Source organism: Rhamphochromis longiceps, linkage group LG3 (genome assembly GCF_057381845.1).
Source record: "Rhamphochromis longiceps isolate RC_006_pf linkage group LG3, R_longiceps_female_GT1.1, whole genome shotgun sequence".
NCBI classification, from domain to species: Eukaryota; Metazoa; Chordata; class Actinopteri; order Cichliformes; family Cichlidae; genus Rhamphochromis; species Rhamphochromis longiceps.
The window spans coordinates 32,905,311-32,924,244 of NC_140559.1; the positions used below are offsets into that span (position 1 = coordinate 32,905,311).

An 18,934-nucleotide genomic window follows, 5' to 3' on the forward strand; every position below is an offset into this window, starting at 1 on the left:
AATATTTTATTCTGGCCATTAATCTGCTCCTGTATAATTTAACTGTCTCATTATCCAATCACATAATGATATGACGATCTTCTTAAGTTCACGTCAAGCATCAGAACAGGGAAGAAAGGTGAATGAAGTTACTCTAAACACAAAGTGGTCTAAAATTGCTGAGGAACATCGCCAGATTGAGTCAATTGGAAGGCAAAAGAAACTCAAATAAGCACTAATTACAAGTAAAGTATGCAGAATAGCATCTCTTCAGGCAAAACTTAAAGCAGGTGGACTAGAGCAGCAGAAGACCATACCAGGTGTCGCTTCTGTGAGCCAGAACATGAAGAGCAGGAAACTGATGATACTACAGTGGGTGGCTGTAGCTCAGGTGACAGAGCAGGTCAGCCACTAATCAGAAGGTCGGTGGTTTGATCCCAGGCTGCCTCCTGGCTGCATGCCAAATATCCTTGGGCAAGATACTAACCCCATGTTTGCCTACTGGTGGTGGTCAGAGGGCCCGGTGGCGCCAGTGTCCGGCAGCCTCGCCTCTGTCAGTGCGCCCCAGGGCAGCTGTGGCTATAATGTAGCTTGCCATCGCCAGTGTGTGAATGGGTGAATGACTGAATGTAGTGTGAAGCGCTTTGGGGTCCTTAGGGACTAGAAAAGCGCTATACAAATGCAGGCCATTTACTTCTATTCACAGGAGCTCACCAAACCTGGACACAGATAATAGTAGGGTCAGAATTTGGTACCAGTGAGCTTTGTTTAAACACCCCAGCCTCCTTGATGGCTAACCATGTCCATGCCTTCATGACCACAGTGTATCCATCTTCTGCTGGCTGGTTGGAACTCAAAGTGGTTTCTTGAGCATGACAGTGAGTTTATGGTACTCAAGTCTCCTCCGGTCACCAGATCTCAACCCAACAGAGCACCTTCGGGAGATTCCCATCGTGGATGTATGTCTGAGAAATCTGTAGCAATTGTGTGATGATGTCATGTCAACGTGGACCAAAGATTTTTGAGGAATGTTTCTAGCACCTTGTTGAATCTACGTCATCAAGAATTGAGGCAGTTCTGAAATTTGACTGAGTGGCCAGTATGACTAGAAAACCACAAAATACATATACAGTGTAAACCAGGAATGGGCATGCAAATCAGATTCAACTGTAAATGCTGTGGTGTGGCATTCGGTTCATAAGCCATATGCCCCCATAAAAAGAAACTAACATAAACTATAAAAGTTTCACGGGTATTTAAGACATTACGATGCATCCTAAATACTCTGATAACTTTCTGTGACAAAGAGAGACACATATTATTAATAGCTGATATATGTAAATAAATAAGAGGCACATTGGAGTCAGAGGAAGTTGTTAAAAGTATTACTTAGTTTTGCATCCCCCCCCCACCCAAAAACAAAACAACTCCATCCACCAGGATAACATTGAAACAAAGATACAGGAGTTGCTCATCTGTACAATGTAGTGCAACATGTTTCACAGTCAGCAGGTACTTACATTAATCAGCCATGAGGGGGAAGAGACAGCTTTGACAATTCTGTACAGTCTAAAATAATCAACATCCACTGGATATATTTGCACTTCCACGGAGAAACGGACACTCTAACAGGTTCTACTAGAATGTCAGAGAAAGTAGTTTGATTCAAATAAAACAGATAAATAAATAAAATAACCTGCGTGTGGATCAAGTGTTTTAAACCTGTGATTCAAAGACAACTTTGAAGAATATGAACAGTACACACATATCAAAGCTCTGTCACTAAATTCAAACATGCCATCCTTTCATCAAACAAAAACTTTGAGTTTCTCTGACATGAATCATTACAAAATAAAGCTGGTGTTAAAACAAATACAGAAAAAAAATAAATCACATCAAATGCTCCAAACACCCTGTCTAAGATCTGATAAGAATGCTGATGTGCTACTACACAACATGACAAAAAAATAAAAGGAAACATATGCTATTTAATCTCAGGTTAATGCCCCTCCATAATCATTTCCTCATGTGAAGCCTTTATTAGCTACAACTTAACTTCCCTCTTCATATCAGTCTCCACTGGTTTGCTTGTTCCATAATTTCATTTGTATGCATTAAAAGCACTTTTTACATACAATTTTAACTCACACCATAATTTGTCCCTCAGCAAACACATTTAAAAGTTTAAATTTAATGATTAATCCACATGGTTCCTTCGGATGCCATCTGCCTTTATATTGTAATTAAGGTCCTTTAAGTACTTCTCATAGTTTGGTCGTGGATTTGTTATTAAACATTGAAACATTATAAAAAACTGTTTGCTTTGAGACTTTCATTCATTGTGCATAATTCATCTTTAATTTGTTTAGGCCTCTGTCACATAGGCCTACAGACCAGTCTGTCACCCCCCCGGCAACCTCCTGTCCTGGAGGTGCTGGGTGAAATCAGTCGCAAACAGGCTGCTGGACCAAAAATCTCCTAGTGGCTACTAACAGATCACTGCAGTTTCCTCTAGTATACCCGGGAGAGATTGACTTCCGCAAAATCTCATAAACTACTTGACAAGCATTCGTGAACCATGCGAACGTATGACACCCCAAAAACAGAGACCTTTCCCCTTCAAAGTAAAAGCTTAGCACTGAAACAAATATGTTTCAAAACCCACAACTTCTATTTTGACAGTGCAAGGCCTCTTTCTGGAGTGTGTTGCACTTTTGCAAGTTCCACTAACACTAGTGGAGTAGATAACACAGCATAAATTTCACTAAGCAACCTCCAGCAACCACTTGCCAACTCCTTTTGGGCCAGTCATTGCCAAGTGGCTGCCAACTGGTGTGCCATCCTGTGTGACTGGGGCCTTAAACAGAATAATTTGCTGTTGATCGATGCCAGTCTCCTGTCAGTGCTTCAAATAAAGAAAAAAAAATAGCTTGGCTAGCTCTAGCTTAGCATAAAGAGAGGAAACACACGCAAACAGCTAGCTCGGCTATATGCAAGGCTACCAAAAAAATGATAGTAAACAAATAATCCTACACTTAATACCCTGCACAACATCAACTTTTAATTTAATCTTTTTCAGCATTTCATTTACATTTACACAAAGCTATGCTACGGTAAAGTAAGATATGCTCATTGTAAATTCTTGAAATTCTTATTTATCACACAGACATGAGCAATATCAGTCTTCTTGCCCAATTTTCAAAGTGCACAGTCTCACTTAAAATATCACACTAGTCCTTTAATAAGAGAAGCGTCTACTGGTTCTGCTCCATTTTGGATCAATTTAAAAGCAAATTTGGGAACGTAGGCTCCTCTGGTTGCTGGCAAAAAAAGTTAACTACTAAATTATTCTGCCTGATCTACCCAGTCTGATTACTACTATTCTTATAATTAAAACACCCCCTTCAGTCCACATTGTATTTTAGGTTTTTTTTTCTCTTGCATAGAGGATCTTTTTGGCTACCATCCACAAGCGTTTTAGGCAAATAGAATATTCTCTTTAACCAGATCGGTTATTTGGGGTTTCATTTACTTGAGACATTTTAGTCAGGAATAACAAAGTTAATACATTTTTGATTTCCATAATCATGCTTATGGTCTTGGCAAACAATGAAGGACCTCTTCAGTGGAAAACATGGTAATCTGCGCAAAAGTTCAGCCTCATGTTTGAATTAATGCCTAGATGTTCTAGAAGTCTTTTTTTTTTTAACAGAGATCGTCATTGCTGTTGGCAGAGCAGTACAGGATTGGCAAAAGAAGGAACCTTTAAAACTTTACATTACTTTTATTTTTAAACTCCAAGATAAAGTATTGCCCTTGGTGGAGTACTGCACTCTAGGAGTGTCCTTATCTACTGTTGCTTAAAATGTACGGATCTCTCAAAAATCACAGTCACAATCACATGCAGCTCTGCAATTTAACTGAATTATGTGAATTTTGCCTCTGTGTATGTTTATATTTTCTAACCCAATTTTGTAGGAACTTGATGTTTTTAACATGTTAAAAAACCTTTTCTTCTTTAACCTTCCTTCTTTATATCTACTGTTCCCCCATCTTTTCTTCCCTCGTTGATGTCAGGACTTACTGTTTTCCTCACTTGAGATCTAACGCTTTACTTTCTTATTTTAAATGTCTCCTCCTCATACACCAGCCTCCTCACCTTCCTCACCCTCTTTCTCCCTCTATGTGACATTGGATAAGGGTTCGCTAATTTTTAGACACTTCCAGTAGATTGTTCTGGCCATGGTGAACAAAGTGAGCAGGAGCAGGAGCACCCATGACACGTAGATCCCTTTTGAGCTCTTGGCGGGCTTCCAGGTACCGACCTGAACACAGAAGCAAACAGAAGACGTTTTTAAAATTTTTTCAATGATTTTGGTCATATAAAATTCTCAATTTATGTTTTATTTTGAAAGTGGCAACTTGTGATTCCAGTTAGCAATTGCACCTCACAAATAATTATTTACTGTAGTGAACATTCAATGAAGCCACAAAATCAGCAAAATAAAATACATATTAACCACACGCCACCACGACTATATATGTGGATTCAATCTAATCTACACCATGTTTAAATTGTCAGCTTTTCGAAGGGAATACTTAATGAAAGCTCATGCTGACTAAAGGACACATGAAGGGATAACATGCAACATCACTGCTGCTTTGCAACTTTGGGTATAAATTGAACACAATTATGAACAATTACAATGATATTGTTGCTTATTGTGCTAGTGCTGCGCCTCTTTTCTCTTTTGTGACCTTTTGTATGATGTTTCGCTTTGTGTGACTTGAAAAATGTCATCCAAATTACCTAAAAATTGTTGAGAATTAAGGCTTTTCTGAAGCCATCTGAGCAGTGTGTGATCTACTTTAAGTTATTTCTCTTTGAAATGAATAACAATCATGTTTCTTTCTTAATGTAACTGCTGGTGGTGTAAATAAAGACAGAGTAAACAATTTTTTTGTTGTCACTTATATAAAGGTGAACAAAAAGAGCATCTGTGAATCTGCCTTTTGTGCAAAAGTAGAGTTTACAATTAGGTTATATAAAATATTAAAGTACAGCAATAACAGTTAATTTATTAATTATTAACAGTAATAGTTACAATGAATAAAAGGTGATAACCAAAATTAAATGGTGAGAGGCAAATATCTAATCAGCCAATCACATGGCAGCAGAGCACTGCATTTAGGCATGTAGACATAGTTACGATAATCTGCTGAAATTTAAACTGAGAACCAGAATGAGGAAGAAAGGTGATGACAGTGACTTTGAATGTGTCATGGTTGTTGAAGAACTGCTGGTCTACTGGGATTTTCCCACATGGCCATCTCTGGTTTACAGAGAATGATGTGAAAAAGAGGAAATATCCAGTTTGCTTAAGGTCTGTGGAAGAAAACGCTTCTTTGTCAGAGGTCAGAGAATGGCCAGACTGTTTTGAGTAGTCAGGAAGGGAACAGAAACCCAGATAATCACTCGTTAAGTATATAAATGAGCACCTCTGAGCACACAACATGTTGAACCTTGAAGCAGATAGAAGTGTTTTTAACTGATAGCTTGTTAAATCTATGTTATGAAGAGTTAAGGCCGCTTTGAAGGCTAAAGAGTATTACATAATAAGTTTATGTTTACATAATAAAATGGCTATTGAGTTTATTTTCGCCTAAAATTTCCAGCAGTAGGACGTCTGCTGGTTAAACGATTTGGCTTTTGGCATCCTAATCATCATCTTTAAAAAAAGGATACAATTTGATCGACCAACAGTTTAAAAGTTAACATCACTCCAACATCTTCGCCCACAAATACACACCAAAAGTCCTGCTGTGGAGACGGCGAGGATTAAAAACAGCAGGAAGCATAGCAGGCTCCTCCTTCTGGGGTACCGCCAACCAATAGAAGAGCTGGAAATCAAACCGAGAGACAGTCAAAAAATAATAATTCAAATTATAAATGCAAAACACTTATTTACCTTCCTCACACACAGAAAGTGAACATCTGACATACTCACACTTTTCGGCAGTGGGGACATCGAGCTAAAGTGCGGGCTGAAAACTCTGTCCACTAAGAGAGAGGAAATGAAAAGGTCAGTGTGTGCATATATTACAGTTCTCTATCAGGGGGTAAAGCAGAAGAGTACATTGGCAAATAATTCTGTAGATGTCAGTAAATAAATGCATAAAGAAGTAAAACTGGCACTGTCAGCTGTAATATAAGCCATGTGAGTGTGTGACTTTTACCAGGAATGTGTTGGAGCAGTGTCCACAGATGACTCTGATGCCAACAGGCTGACGCCGCGGTTCAGGACTGTCCCCTCCAATGTGGACTGGACCTAGGTTGATGATGCGTTTACTGCCGGGGAACAGAAAACACTGATTTAACATAAACCCATGTGAACAGCCTTTACTGCTTATTTCAAAGTTTGTCCAAAAAGCACCTTTTTAGCTTTTTAAAAAAGGGTGTGAACCTAAAGTTGAAAAATTTAAAGCCAGCTCTGTGTACTATGAAGGTGTGTGACTTGGAAAAACTGTAACTGGAAGTGATTATAGTAAATAAACAAATGAGGAAATATACTAAAGTTACTGTACAAAAAGTCCCCAGCTGATTAAGAGTGTCAGGCGGGAATTTCACTTGGACTTAATCTGGAATGACCAATAAAATTTTTAAAAAAAAAAACATAAAATCTCGGTGAGACAACCTAGAAAAGGAATGTAAAGTTCATTTCACATTATAGGTGACATAAAGCCCTCTGTATGTGATCTTAAGAGGGCTGGACTGAGGAAACTTGCATTTTATCCAGTGCAAAGAGGTGTAGCTACACATTTAATCACTTTTTCACCAGTACCTCTCAGGTTTTCGCAGGATAAAGAGATGTTTCTGTAGCAAAGAACAACTCTTTCAGCTTGAACTGTAATAAATAAATGTTTAGGGTTTTTTTGTTTTCTAATTGTTCGGTAGTTCATTACTCAGACTGACCTATATTTTATTTACCTATATATATTTAGTTTTCGTTAATTCACAATAGTACCAGTTTTTAACTGCAGACCCACTGTCCAAATCAAAAATTTCATTATAGACAGAAATAGTGGGGAACAAACACAAATCCAAAAACCAAACAGGAACTTTTTTGTTATTTAAGCGATATTAATGAATAGTATGTATGGCCATGGGGGAGGTCTTTATGAGTAGGAAAAGCTGTAAAACTGTAAAACCCCAAATTTTATGTCCTCCTTCACTTTCTCCAAAGTTTCTGCCAGCAGAATTCTGGCCCCCCAGACCTTATGTTTGACATCCCTGGATCATGATTTGTTAGTTGGTTTAAAAATGAGACACCAAGAGCCAATTTTAAACTAAAACACTGAAAATCAAAATATGAAGAAGAGGTCCACCTTCATGACTTTCGGCTCAACACACCTAACTAACTCATTAATCTGTTTGTTCTCTCAGAGCTGACACCAAAAGCCTTTAGAGCAGCTTACACTGAAAAAGTACTGGATACAGACTTAATCAGCAGTAATGGAAGATGACAGCAGCAGGAAATATTCCAGTCTGACCGATGTCAGGTCGTCATTCTGCTAAACCTTAGTGGATGAAGACGCGAGACGAGGAAGACCAGGAGGCTCGTTCAGCCGTGAGCCTGAGATTTCTGAACATTATGTTGCCGTCAGGGCAAAAATCAAGACTTCAAGATGGAAAGATTTACGGTTTACCTATGTGGAGTAAACTTGCTTCTCTTTTCGGAGTAGTTTCATACTTCAAGCCTGCTTATAGAACAAAATGACCACGTCTGCATCAGAGGTTAGTGAGGTTGATTTCTGTATAAACAGCTTATTAGAGCTACCTTTGGAAAAACCCAGACGCTATTATAATAGTCATCAAACCACATCTTTTACCAATTTTTATACTGAAGGGTCAAAACACGCCATTAAGTGTACTGGGGAGGTCATGTCCTGGTTTTTGTATGTGCTGTGAGTGTTACAGAAACAAATAAAATGCTGGGAATACTGAAGCTATAATTATCGTTCCTTATATTGAGATGATAAGTGTTATAAACTCACTGATTGATTTAAAAACTGCGGCTAAAAAGTAGCTGGAAATGCGCAGGAGAACTCAATGGTATTGAAAAGACCAATAATAACAGCTTTGGGCTGCACCCCATTTACAGGTAGGTGCACACCGGCTTACATCATAGGGCTTCAGAGAGGTTTTTGGTTATAATGTAGCCCAGCATAGATATCCACTTGAAGCATAAATCGCCAGTAATGCCAGGCTGTTTCCAGAACTGTTTTATAAAATCTGGTCTGTTCTATTCTTTTTTAAACATATTTAATTTTGTTTCAGGCTTTAATATAAAAACGTTTGTTAATAAAAGTGTCATATAACTAGAGTTTATAATTTTTGCTTTTATTATTATAACTTTTCACAAGCTGAAATTTTGCAAAAAGGGGGTACCTTCAACAGTCTCTTAACACCACGTAATGGTTGCTTTTGTTGAACGGCTGGAAAAGGTGGTGTGATTACGTGTTAAAGCTGAGATGGATTAAAAACAGCTTCTGTTTCTTTTCCTGACTCACCAGTACGGTCTTGGACAGGCGATCTTCTGCGACGTCACTTTGCAGATCAGCAGACAGTTGCAAGGACAGCGGACATACTTCTTTCCAACAGGAGCATTCTTAATGGGCTGAAACCAGAGAGGTGAAGACACAGATAGAAGAATAAGAAACTTCAAACATTTGCTGTTGGCTTTTCCAAATGTGAGGTTCTTAAATTGTTTTACTTTTGATTTCATCAGACAAAAGGAGAAGTGAACGACAATCCAACACGCCGATATTTTGTGGTTTACCAATGCAACTTTCCAACAAATACTGACGCAAGTACAGATTTCTATTATGTTAAAAAGCTATTAACTATTTTTTGGTATACAAAGTCTGGTTTCAATTACTCTTGTCAAATGTTTTTCTGGATTAATAGATCATTTTCTTCATTTTTCAAGCAGATAACAGTCTGTCTTTTTTTTTTTTTTTTGAATGAAAAGAGTCAGGCACATCTAAAAGTGTGCCACAAGTCAGAGTTTTAAGTCACAGAATATAAAAATTGGGAATGACTTGATCTTACAGGGTCACCATTTGCAAGACAACAACTAAATTCCTTTTGAGATTATTTCCCATCATGCTCCAGGTGGAAATTTACAAGAAGCAAAAACTGCCCTAAGCATCAAGACCAGAAACAAAGTGATGTAAGCAGTAAGCAAAGTAAAAGTTGGGCCTTACTGCTGAAATTTTACTTTGAATGTCAATGTCATCAGTTTCACTACCACTTAGCAAGTACTTATCTGCAGACAAGTTGGTGACATCAATGCAAATTAAGAGACACTATGGCAGTCTCCTAGTGACTGAGGCAATTACAAAGAAGCAAATTACAACCCATAGTCAGTTTATAGATGGGCCTCCAATAATGATGGAACAATTAACAGCCAGTCTTATTTAACATAAAAAAAAAGCTTCAAACTGTTCAGTTACTTAATATCAATAAGTCATTTTACACATATAAAACGATAAAGATGCTTAAAAACGAACAGGTAAAGTTGTTTTATCTGTGCAGCTTTTCTCCATTCACTTCCATCAAGTCCTTACTAATTCTAACTAATTAATTATAGTTATTATAATTACCAGTTATAACTACAATGAGTAAGATCTTCATTTTCCATTTGTTGTGTTTGACTCATTAATGTAGACCCACTTTGCTTTATTGAGTTTTAAATACTGTGTAGGTGGTGTTTAGCATTGAATGCTTCGCAATAAAAGCCCCATTAAGAAAGGGTTTACCGTTTTATTCTACTGCAATGCCAGATGACTTTTATTTTGAAATGTGTACAGAAGCACTGAGTTCTTGTAGCACCAGCAAAATACAGCAACTTAACAAGGCAGCAACATAGGATCTCAAATAAGGCTACAATAAAAATAAGAGTCCCTGCAGAGGAAAATGGACTTCTGTGTTAAATATACTTAACATTTATTATAATCTAAGCTTGTAGGAAATAAATGTTGTTTGTTTCTGTAGTTGAGGTACATCAAGACTATATAGTTCTCTGTATCTGCCTCTTACCGTAGCTTCATTGCAGATGTTGCACTTCACCACATGCTGGTGCGTCTTGCCCTCCACAGATATGGAGGTCTGACAAACCCGGCAGCTGATGACCGGAGCACTGCTGCTGTCTGGGCTGCCTTGTGGGGAGTACGGGGGTGGAGGCTCGCCTGGTGCCACTGAGCTGGGGAACGGAGCAAAACCTGATGAAGACGAAGAAGAGGTTTTATTAATACTGTATTTATTAACACTAATAAAACAACTTCTTTTGTTTATCATAAAAAATACAGAAAATATATAGCCTGAAGTACTGCTTCACCTACACATTACATCTACAGCTGCTCAGCCATGAGAACACATGCCATGAAGCTCCCAGCGCATAGTTTCTGTGCTGATATTAATGCACTGATGAGATTTGGAGCACTGCAGTTCATGAGTCAGCAGAGCCTTCTATGCACCTTAGCACTTGGTGACCCCGCCCTGTTTCTTTACATCGGTCTGACATTTTGAGGCTGAGCTGCCGTGGCTCCTAAACTCTTCCACTTTGGTATTATACTGCTAAGCCCTAATGAAAGCAAGAAATGTAATGAATTTGTTGCAGTAGTAGAGTCCTACTCTGTGAGCTCTTTAAAAGGACCCATTCCCAAACCAAATATTTGTAAAGGCAGACTGCTTGGTTCGGCGCTTTTAGAAACATGTGAGACAAAAACACTAGAATTCAAAGATTAAAATCTGTGGTCTGGTACTTTTGTCTATGTGGTGTATATATAAAATCTTTAACTATAACTTGATGAGACTGATCAGGAAACTAGTGGCTTAATAGATCAGTGTAACTGCTTCTCCCTTTTGTGTGGGGTATTTCTAAGAGCCATCTATTTTCTGATGGTAAATTTCTGCATTTTCACTCTTCAAATCTGTTGTATAATGGTACAGCACTGCAATTCAGTAAACACCGTTATCATTAACAAGTATTGGCTCACAATATCACCACTTTTGTGCTTGGTCAAGACAAACAGTAGGTGCACAAACAGAATTTAGATGTGTATCTGTTTGTTTATACTGACTCATGTGTGGGTCAGCAAATTGTATGTTTAATTATATTGATTAACATAATGTTATCTATGTGTGACACCGTTAAGGGTCAAAACTCCGTGAGTGTAATACAGGAAGCACAGAAAGCAAGTGACTGTCACAGTTACAAGGAAGCAACCAGAGAAGTGAGAGAGAGAAATTGGAGTCACAGCAGAGATAAGAGCAATGAAAAAAGACAAACAAGCCAGACATGTGATGTCTGACATGATCACACAGAAAAGTAGAACAATTGTTTTAGCTTACAAGTTAAAAAAACAAAACAAAACCAAAAAACGTTTCATTTAAATCCCAGAAACTGAGATACTATTTCTGCAAGTTATTATATGGAGTTGCTTCTCGGCAATTAATCATAGTTATACTTCAATGACGATTTTTTTTCCTTCCGGTGACTATTAAAATCAACTAATTTCACATAAAAAAAATAAATTGCATTCTGCTTTGCAGTAGTTCTCTGGTTTTTGTCCTTCAGCACAATCATTTTCCTTAACTTCAAACCATAAAATTTCCTTGCCTTACAGGTTGTGACAGGCTTAGCTAAAGTATTTATATTAATTTCATTTAGTCAACTGACATATAAAGTTCACGATCGTGGCTCAAGAGTTGGGAGTTCGCCTTGTAATCGGAAGTCTTGGTCGTTGTGTCCTTGGGCAAGACACTTCACCCGTTGCCTACTGGTGGTGGTCAGAGGGCCCGGTGGCGCCAGTGTCCGGCAGCCTCGCCTCTGTCAGTGCGCCCCAGGGTGGCTGTGGCTACAATGTAGCTGCCATCACCAGTGTGTGAACGTGTGTGTGAATGGGTGGAGGACAGGTTGTGTAAACCGCTTTAGGGTCCTTAGGGACTAAAAAAATGCTATACAAATACAGGCCATTTACCATTCACGGAAATCTACTTGATTGAAATAAAAAGGTTTAATAATGTATGTTTAATACTGTATAATGTAAATAAAATGTATATATATTTGCATTTATTTGTATATTTTGTAAACATTTATTTACAAAATACACACTGGAGTAATTTTGCAAAATAATTTTGATTTCTACATTATTTTGCAGTAATAAGAGTCCTTATTTGTTTTGAATCAGTTCCCTTTTACAAGCAGTGGATATGACATTTAGGAGTTTTATTATGTAAAAAAAACAAAAAAAACCAGATGTAGTTATGAAAAACAAATTAGGCCAAAGATACTTTGACACGGAGACTACAGGAGGTGGAGATTAAACCTGACAGATGACCTGCTCTACCTCCTGAACCACAGCCGCCCCTAAAGCTTGCAGTTTCCAAGAAATCTCCCATCTGCGTACTAACCAGGCCCCGACCCTGCTTAGCTTCCAAGTTCAGACGAGATCGGGCATGCACAGAACAGTCATCTTGTTCCTTGTTTATCATTTTACTGCTCAATAAGAATTCAGTAAATCTAAATTCTTGTTTATTTGTCACATTTTATTTTCTAAAGTTAGCAAAGCAAGGCAGCAAGGCAAGCCTGATCTTGTCATACACATAAAAAAAATAATATCCAGTTTCTTCACTCACATTGTGGATTACAACTTATTGGCATTTTGCTGGTAACGGATTAGTACTCCGTATTGGTATCGATACTGTATAGGAAATGAAAAGAAATGGTTGATTGTTATTGGTTTTCAGATTATCTCACACCAGAAATGGGAGCGTCGCCCAATCTGAAAAAAAGGTAATGTTTATACACCATTAGTTTTGAGGTATTTACAGGTGGGAAATAGTATCAGTCCATCCACCTGATACCAGACATCATGTGGTTTCTCTCCATTTCAGTCACTAAATTACTTTTGCATGTGCCTGAGAATACACAGCAATGCCAAAATACTGGTTCTACCAGGTTTCAGAGGTAGAGTGGTGCGAAGGAAGAAAAAAACCCAACATGCTCCCACATTTGTCATTCAGCAGACTGAAGATGCTGAAGCAAAACATGTTTAAAACATGTATAAAAATCCCTGTGGCAAAGCACAGACTGAAAACACATGAGCACGACACAGTCATTAATCGGAAGCAGGCTGTGGTGATCACTAGACCGACTTGCAGGTTTTTTCCCCTAACTGAGAAACAGTTGTTTCATGACACAATGCCAGATAAATCAGTGAAACCGCTGAAGCGGAACAACTCAAAGGTTTGGGAAATTTGTGTGATTTTTAATATTTTCCTGGTACAAGAAAAAAAGTACATAACCCACAACAATAGTGAAATAATGACACAACAAAAATGGTCTGGTCACATTGTTATTTGTAATCTCTAGTATTGGTCGAGAATTTTACAATTAAGATATCCCTAAAAGTCCAAAACGAAGTTTTTAAATTACTTTACTTTATGCCTGTTTCATCAGAACTCAATGTTCAATACCATGCACTAAAGAAAAGCAGCAAATCCTTACATGAGAACAATCAGAACCTGCTGATTTTTGCTGTTCAGGCTTGATAAATGACTAACCACAGAGCGTTGTTACAGTGATCTGACAGCCGGGAGCTCTGACCCCTTATCATAATGCAAATCACCAAATCAAACTCACCCACATGAAAAGCCTTTCAAACACCCGGTTTTTCATGCCTAACATCTGTTATAGACCGCTGACAGCTCAAAGGTGCTCATTAGCTTTGGTAAATCACCCTAAAATCGGTTTTCAATTAATTTTTGTGTGGGTTGAATCCCCTGTAGTTGTGTGATAATGTCTCTATTTACGGCTAACGTTAGCCTGAAAGCTAACACTTGTTTACAACACGACACCTTTAAAGGTAAAAACAAACTACAATACCACGCTGTTGAAGCCTATTAATGACTGAATGGTGATGTGAAAAGGACACAGAGGTTACTCTGAGGTTTCGGTAGATATCCGTGCGAGCTTGTACCGGGAGAGAAGCCGTTGGTCCCGTCGTGCTGATCGGGCAGCAGCGGTGACCGTTCCCCGTCTGCCATCGCTCCCTCCGGACCCAAGCCTTTCTTCCAACAACGCCCCGCGGGAAGTGTATCTGCGGCGTCTGGGAGACTCCTCGGACCTCCGGTAAAGATTTGTTTGGAGGAGTCGGTGTGAGGCTTTCAACTCCTGACCCTGCTAGAGGTTTGGGTTACTGACAGCCACATGACGCGGCGAAAACATTCACTAAACGCGGAAACGATACAACAAAAACATCTGTCACATGATTCAAGGAGTCAGGAAGTGACGGACAACGGGCTAGACCAATGAACGAGCCGTGTTTGAATGGGCGGGTCCTTCTGCTTTTGTTGACTAACAACAATTATAAACTGTAAGGCGATGATTGCATTACAATTACTGCTGGTATATGTGCACATAATAGAATAGGTTAGACTTTGTCATTATAAAAATGCAATGACATTTAGTCTGGCATCTCTCCTCTACCCTATCAGAAAACAACAAATAATAATAATAATAATAATAATAATAATAAACAGCTAAGTTTGTGTCTCTTCTCACAGTTCAAAGACATGTATGGCAGGTTGGTTAAAGCTAACTCTCTATGACTACGGTTAGCATGGCAGCCTGTCCAGGGTGTATCCCACCTTTTAGAGCTGGCAGGTTCCAGCCCATAGTGGAAGAGGGACGGTTGGATTTATGAGATTATTTATTGTCAAAGGAGCTTGCAAAGAAAAGCGTCTGGACTTCTTTAAGTTGCTTGAAGACGTTTCACCTCTCATCCGAGAAGCTTCTTCAGTTCTAAGGTCAAATGGTGGAGAGTCCCAGATATAAATCTAGTGGGAGTAACCCCCCACAGAGGGACAAAAGGACCCCCTGATGATCCTCTAGTCGCCTGAGCCAAGGTGTGAAACTGTGTGTGGGTCCCAATCAGCCAGCGTTTCGGGTGTGTTCATTGTGAAACCTGGCCCCACCTTATCATGCGAATTCCTGAGATCAGATGGCCCAGGATGTGAGTGGGCGTTAAGGCGTTTGGGAAGGGATCTCAAAACTGGATTATAGATGGCAGAGAGTTGGTGTCGTAAACCCCCGCCTCTGTTCAAAGATGGTCGCTCACAGTGGACATAGATGGCTTTTTTCACTCCTCTTTCAAACCATCTGTCCTCTCTGTCCAAAATGTGAACATTGGCATCCTCGAAGCACTCAAAACGTGCGGCTATCCTAAATGGGCGTTCTTAAAGTCAGCAAAGAGGCACAGAAAAGAAGACCAGACACCAGCGAGGGAGGATAAGAAGGACAGACGCAACAACATTGTCATCCCCTATGTAGCCGGTGTATCAGAGAAACTCAGGAGAGTTTTCTCCAAGCATGACATCCCAGTGTATTTCAGACCCAGCAACACGCTCAGACAGAAACTGGTTCACCCGAAAGACAAAACTCCAAGACACAGACTTAACAATGTGGTGTATGCTGTACAGTGCAGCGAGGAATGCTCAGACCTCTACATTGGAGAGACCAAACAGCCACTTCACAAGCACATGGCACAACACAGAAGAGCCACCTCCACAGGACAAGACTCAGCAGTCCATCTGCATCTTAAGGATAAAGGACACTCTTTCGAGGATGCCAATGTTCACATTTTGGACAGAGAGGACAGATGGTTTGAAAGAGGAGTGAAAGAAGCCATCTATGTCCACTGTGAGCGACCATCTTTGAACAGAGGCGGTGGTTTACAACACCAACTGTCTGCCATCTATAATCCAGTTTTGAGATCCCTTCCCAGACGCCTTAACGCCCACTCACATCCTGGGCCATCTGACCTCAGGAATTCGCATGATAAGGTGGGGCCAGGTTTCACAATGAACACACCCAAAACTCTGGCTGATTTGGACCCACGCCCAGTTTCATACCTTGGCTCAGGCGACTAGAGGATCATCAGGGGGTCCTTTTGTCCCTCTGTGGGGGGTTACTCCCACTAGGTTTATATCTGGGACTCTCCACCATTTGACCTTAGAACTGAAGAAGCTTCTCGGATGAGAGGTGAAACGTCTTCAAGCAACTTAAAGAAGTCCAGACGCTTTTCTTTGCAAGCTCCTTTGACTACGATGACCTGGATGACTGAGAACCTTCACAGATTATTTATTGCATCTTCTGTAATGTGTGCAGTTCTAAAACAGTCAAATACAAGAGTCATGTGGTAAAAGCAATTAATATGTGAGCTTCTCCTTGTACAGCAGGAGCTTTAGACGCAGGGCAAGTTAGATGGTAAATGGGTCGACTGGTGCATACATAGCACCTTTTTTCTATACCCAAGCACCTCATCTAACACTCTCCACCTCAGGCTTCAGTATCTTGCCAAACTGGAGTAAGTGGGGAACCGGTCTACCAACCATACAGGTAGGCAACTCAATTTATCTACTGAGCCGCAGTCACCTCTGTGATCCAAGGGTCACCAGACTGAGCTAAGAGGCAGAAATCATAAATTTGGTCTTTATAAAAGAGTAAATAAAAAAGTGGATGTATACTCAAGAGATTACATCAGAGACTAGATTTTTTTCTAGTAACTGATTGGGATGAAACAAGAGCTAAAAAGAAGACGTGAAATGAAAATAAAATGGTTGCATTTGATTGTGTGTTTAATGATATTAAATTCAGATGTAATACAGTATTAATACAATTAAAAGTTAAGATAAATATTTATGGTTACACAAATCCTATATACTATTTTAATAACTACTACAGTATTTAAGAATTCATTCATGTATACAATATCTTTGTGAACAACATTTAACAATATAAGGAGCAGAATCGAATAAATGACAGAAATGTCTAAAGCTGAAAAAACAGGAAGTGTTTTATTTTCCCCAAGGTTACACAGGAAATGTGTACAGATATTTCTGTAGTGACTTGCAGGGAGAAAATGTTGCATTTAAACATCACTGATGTGCATAAAGATTTACAGGGTTACCATAACATAGTTAACAGCTTTTACATACAGCAAACCAATCATAAAAAAAAAAAAATATAGTTATACTCTCTCTCACTGAAAGAGGAAAAAAGTATATTAGCTTTGCATAAATCTACACAACATGCTTCTCTCTAACAGCAGCAAAGTACATGAAGCTGAAAACTGACATCCTTTCTGTTTCACATGACTTAAACAAGTGGAGCACACAACTGTAAACGTGCATCCGGTTAGCTAAAGAGTGAAATGTGGGTAATCCTATCTCCCTCTTAAAAATAACCAACATTTAGTAAACAAACGTCATGTTTTTTTTAGAATTACCTGAAACAAGCAGACTTCCTACCAACTTCTATACAACTAAAACCCTTCTGCAACCAGAGGAAAGAAAGCTCTTAGTTTTTTTTCTTATAAGAATATGTTCATGAGTGCTAATTACTCACATGAAAGTTTACATTTTAAACGTGTCCACGAACTTGAGTCACTCGCCACCAAATCTCAACGACACGTGGTTTTGTTTGCACCTCTCATAAAAAAGGGAAAGAACACAAAAAAATCTAGTTATATTCATCCTTAACAGAGCCTTGAGAATTTCTGAGCGACATTCTCGAAGGCCTCCGTCGAAGATTCTGTTGATGTTTCTGGAAATAAAAGAAAGGGGAAAAAGGTGAGACCACTTGTATGTTTTTGTGCAGTCACTCGATTACAAAGCCTCAATAAGAAAGACCTTTAATCACTCATCTGCCTGCTTTCCTTAGTGTTCAGGCTCCCACTCTTTCCTTTACATCACTTCCTCTCTCTCACGCAGTAACTCAATGCTAACATCCTGGCTTCTGTCCAATCGCGTCCTTGACCACCTTCTATGAGCCAATCAGCCGCCCCTCTGCCTACTTTAAGTATCTAAATAAATCACATTCAGTTCCTTCAGATGATCTTTCCTTATTGAATTGAGTTTGTGGGTACCTTCAGGTTCTCCTGGTGTTTCTGGCTTCTGCAGTGGAGGTCCTTAGCATTTTGCTCATCCAGGTAGAAAATGGAGCAGAGGTTACAGAAAAGCCCCATTTTTTGGACAACATGCTCATCACCTAAGAAGACCAGAAGCATACAAAATAACTTAAGAGAGAAAAGAAAGACTTGAAATTGACGTCATTATTTTATGTTTCGTTCTCACCAAGGGACGCGTCAGCATCCAAGTTGTCTGTGATGCGAGGAGACTGAGAACAAGATCGCTTTGCTTTGGGTTCAATAAGTGCTCTCCTTCGTTTACGGACAGCTAAAGAAAAGGAAAACAACTAATAAATGATAACTGAAAATTAAACTGTACCTACTCCAATAACAAGTTTATATTTTTACTTCTCTAGTTACAGCTGCTCGAATGTCTTGAATTGTCGATCAATCAAAGTTTTATTCGTCACATGCAGGTTGCCCTGCAGTGAAATAGGACCCCCCCCGACCTTACACATATAGCATAAACATTACATGGGGATACAGGTCGGAGATTGGTAGAATCAGAGAAAAAAAAAAACATTGAAATGTACACTACAGTGGGGAAAGTACAAGAGGAAAAAAAGAGACCCCTACTCATGCTGTGCTTCCATGGTAGGACAGCATGAGAACAGGAAACAAAAAAACTCCTCTGCACAAAGAGCACATAAATGTCCACAGCACAACATTATGAAGACATGACAAGCTACAGGGGTGGGTGGGGGGTGAGGAGTAATCCGAAGCGAACACAGCAGCCGCCCTGCACAGCGCTACCATTCCAGCGCGGCACAGAGACCCGCCGTGTTCCCTCGCAGGAAACAAGCATCGAAGGCGTTGGAAAGGGAGGGGGATGAGTGAGTGCCTATCAGTGTAAGTGTATGTGTGTGCGTGTCCATAGTTCAGCTGAGAGTGTCCTTCGGCCTATCAGGCTAAGTAAACA

General features: G+C 39.4%; 2 protein-coding genes across 6 annotated transcripts in view; both read right to left on the minus strand.

Annotated features, from left to right (window-relative positions):
* Positions 1–1,342: 1,342 nt before the first annotated feature.
* On the minus strand, positions 1,343–14,298 carry LOC146674182 (type I phosphatidylinositol 4,5-bisphosphate 4-phosphatase-B-like). Its single transcript, XM_085394848.1, has 7 exons — positions 14,026–14,298; positions 10,082–10,263; positions 8,551–8,657; positions 6,217–6,328; positions 5,988–6,040; positions 5,790–5,880; positions 1,343–4,304 (listed from the first exon to the last, which is right to left on the minus strand). The coding sequence occupies exons 1-7, from the start codon at positions 14,090–14,092 to the stop codon at positions 4,161–4,163; spliced, it is 756 nt and encodes a 251-aa protein (XP_085250974.1). The 5' UTR covers positions 14,093–14,298; the 3' UTR covers positions 1,343–4,160.
* A 2,580-nt stretch (positions 14,299–16,878) lies between these two features.
* The window catches only part of LOC146674183 (uncharacterized), a 49,279-nt gene continuing 47,223 nt past the window's right edge, over positions 16,879–18,934 (minus strand). For all 5 annotated transcript variants that reach the window (XM_085394577.1, XM_085394569.1, XM_085394586.1 and 2 more), the window contains 3 exons: positions 18,182–18,283; positions 17,974–18,095; positions 16,879–17,651 (listed from right to left, as the gene is read on the minus strand). In XM_085394577.1, the coding sequence (XP_085250703.1) occupies positions 17,568–17,651; positions 17,974–18,095; positions 18,182–18,283 (308 nt within the window). In that variant the 3' untranslated portion in view covers positions 16,879–17,567. The remainder of the gene's footprint in view (positions 17,652–17,973; positions 18,096–18,181; positions 18,284–18,934) is intronic.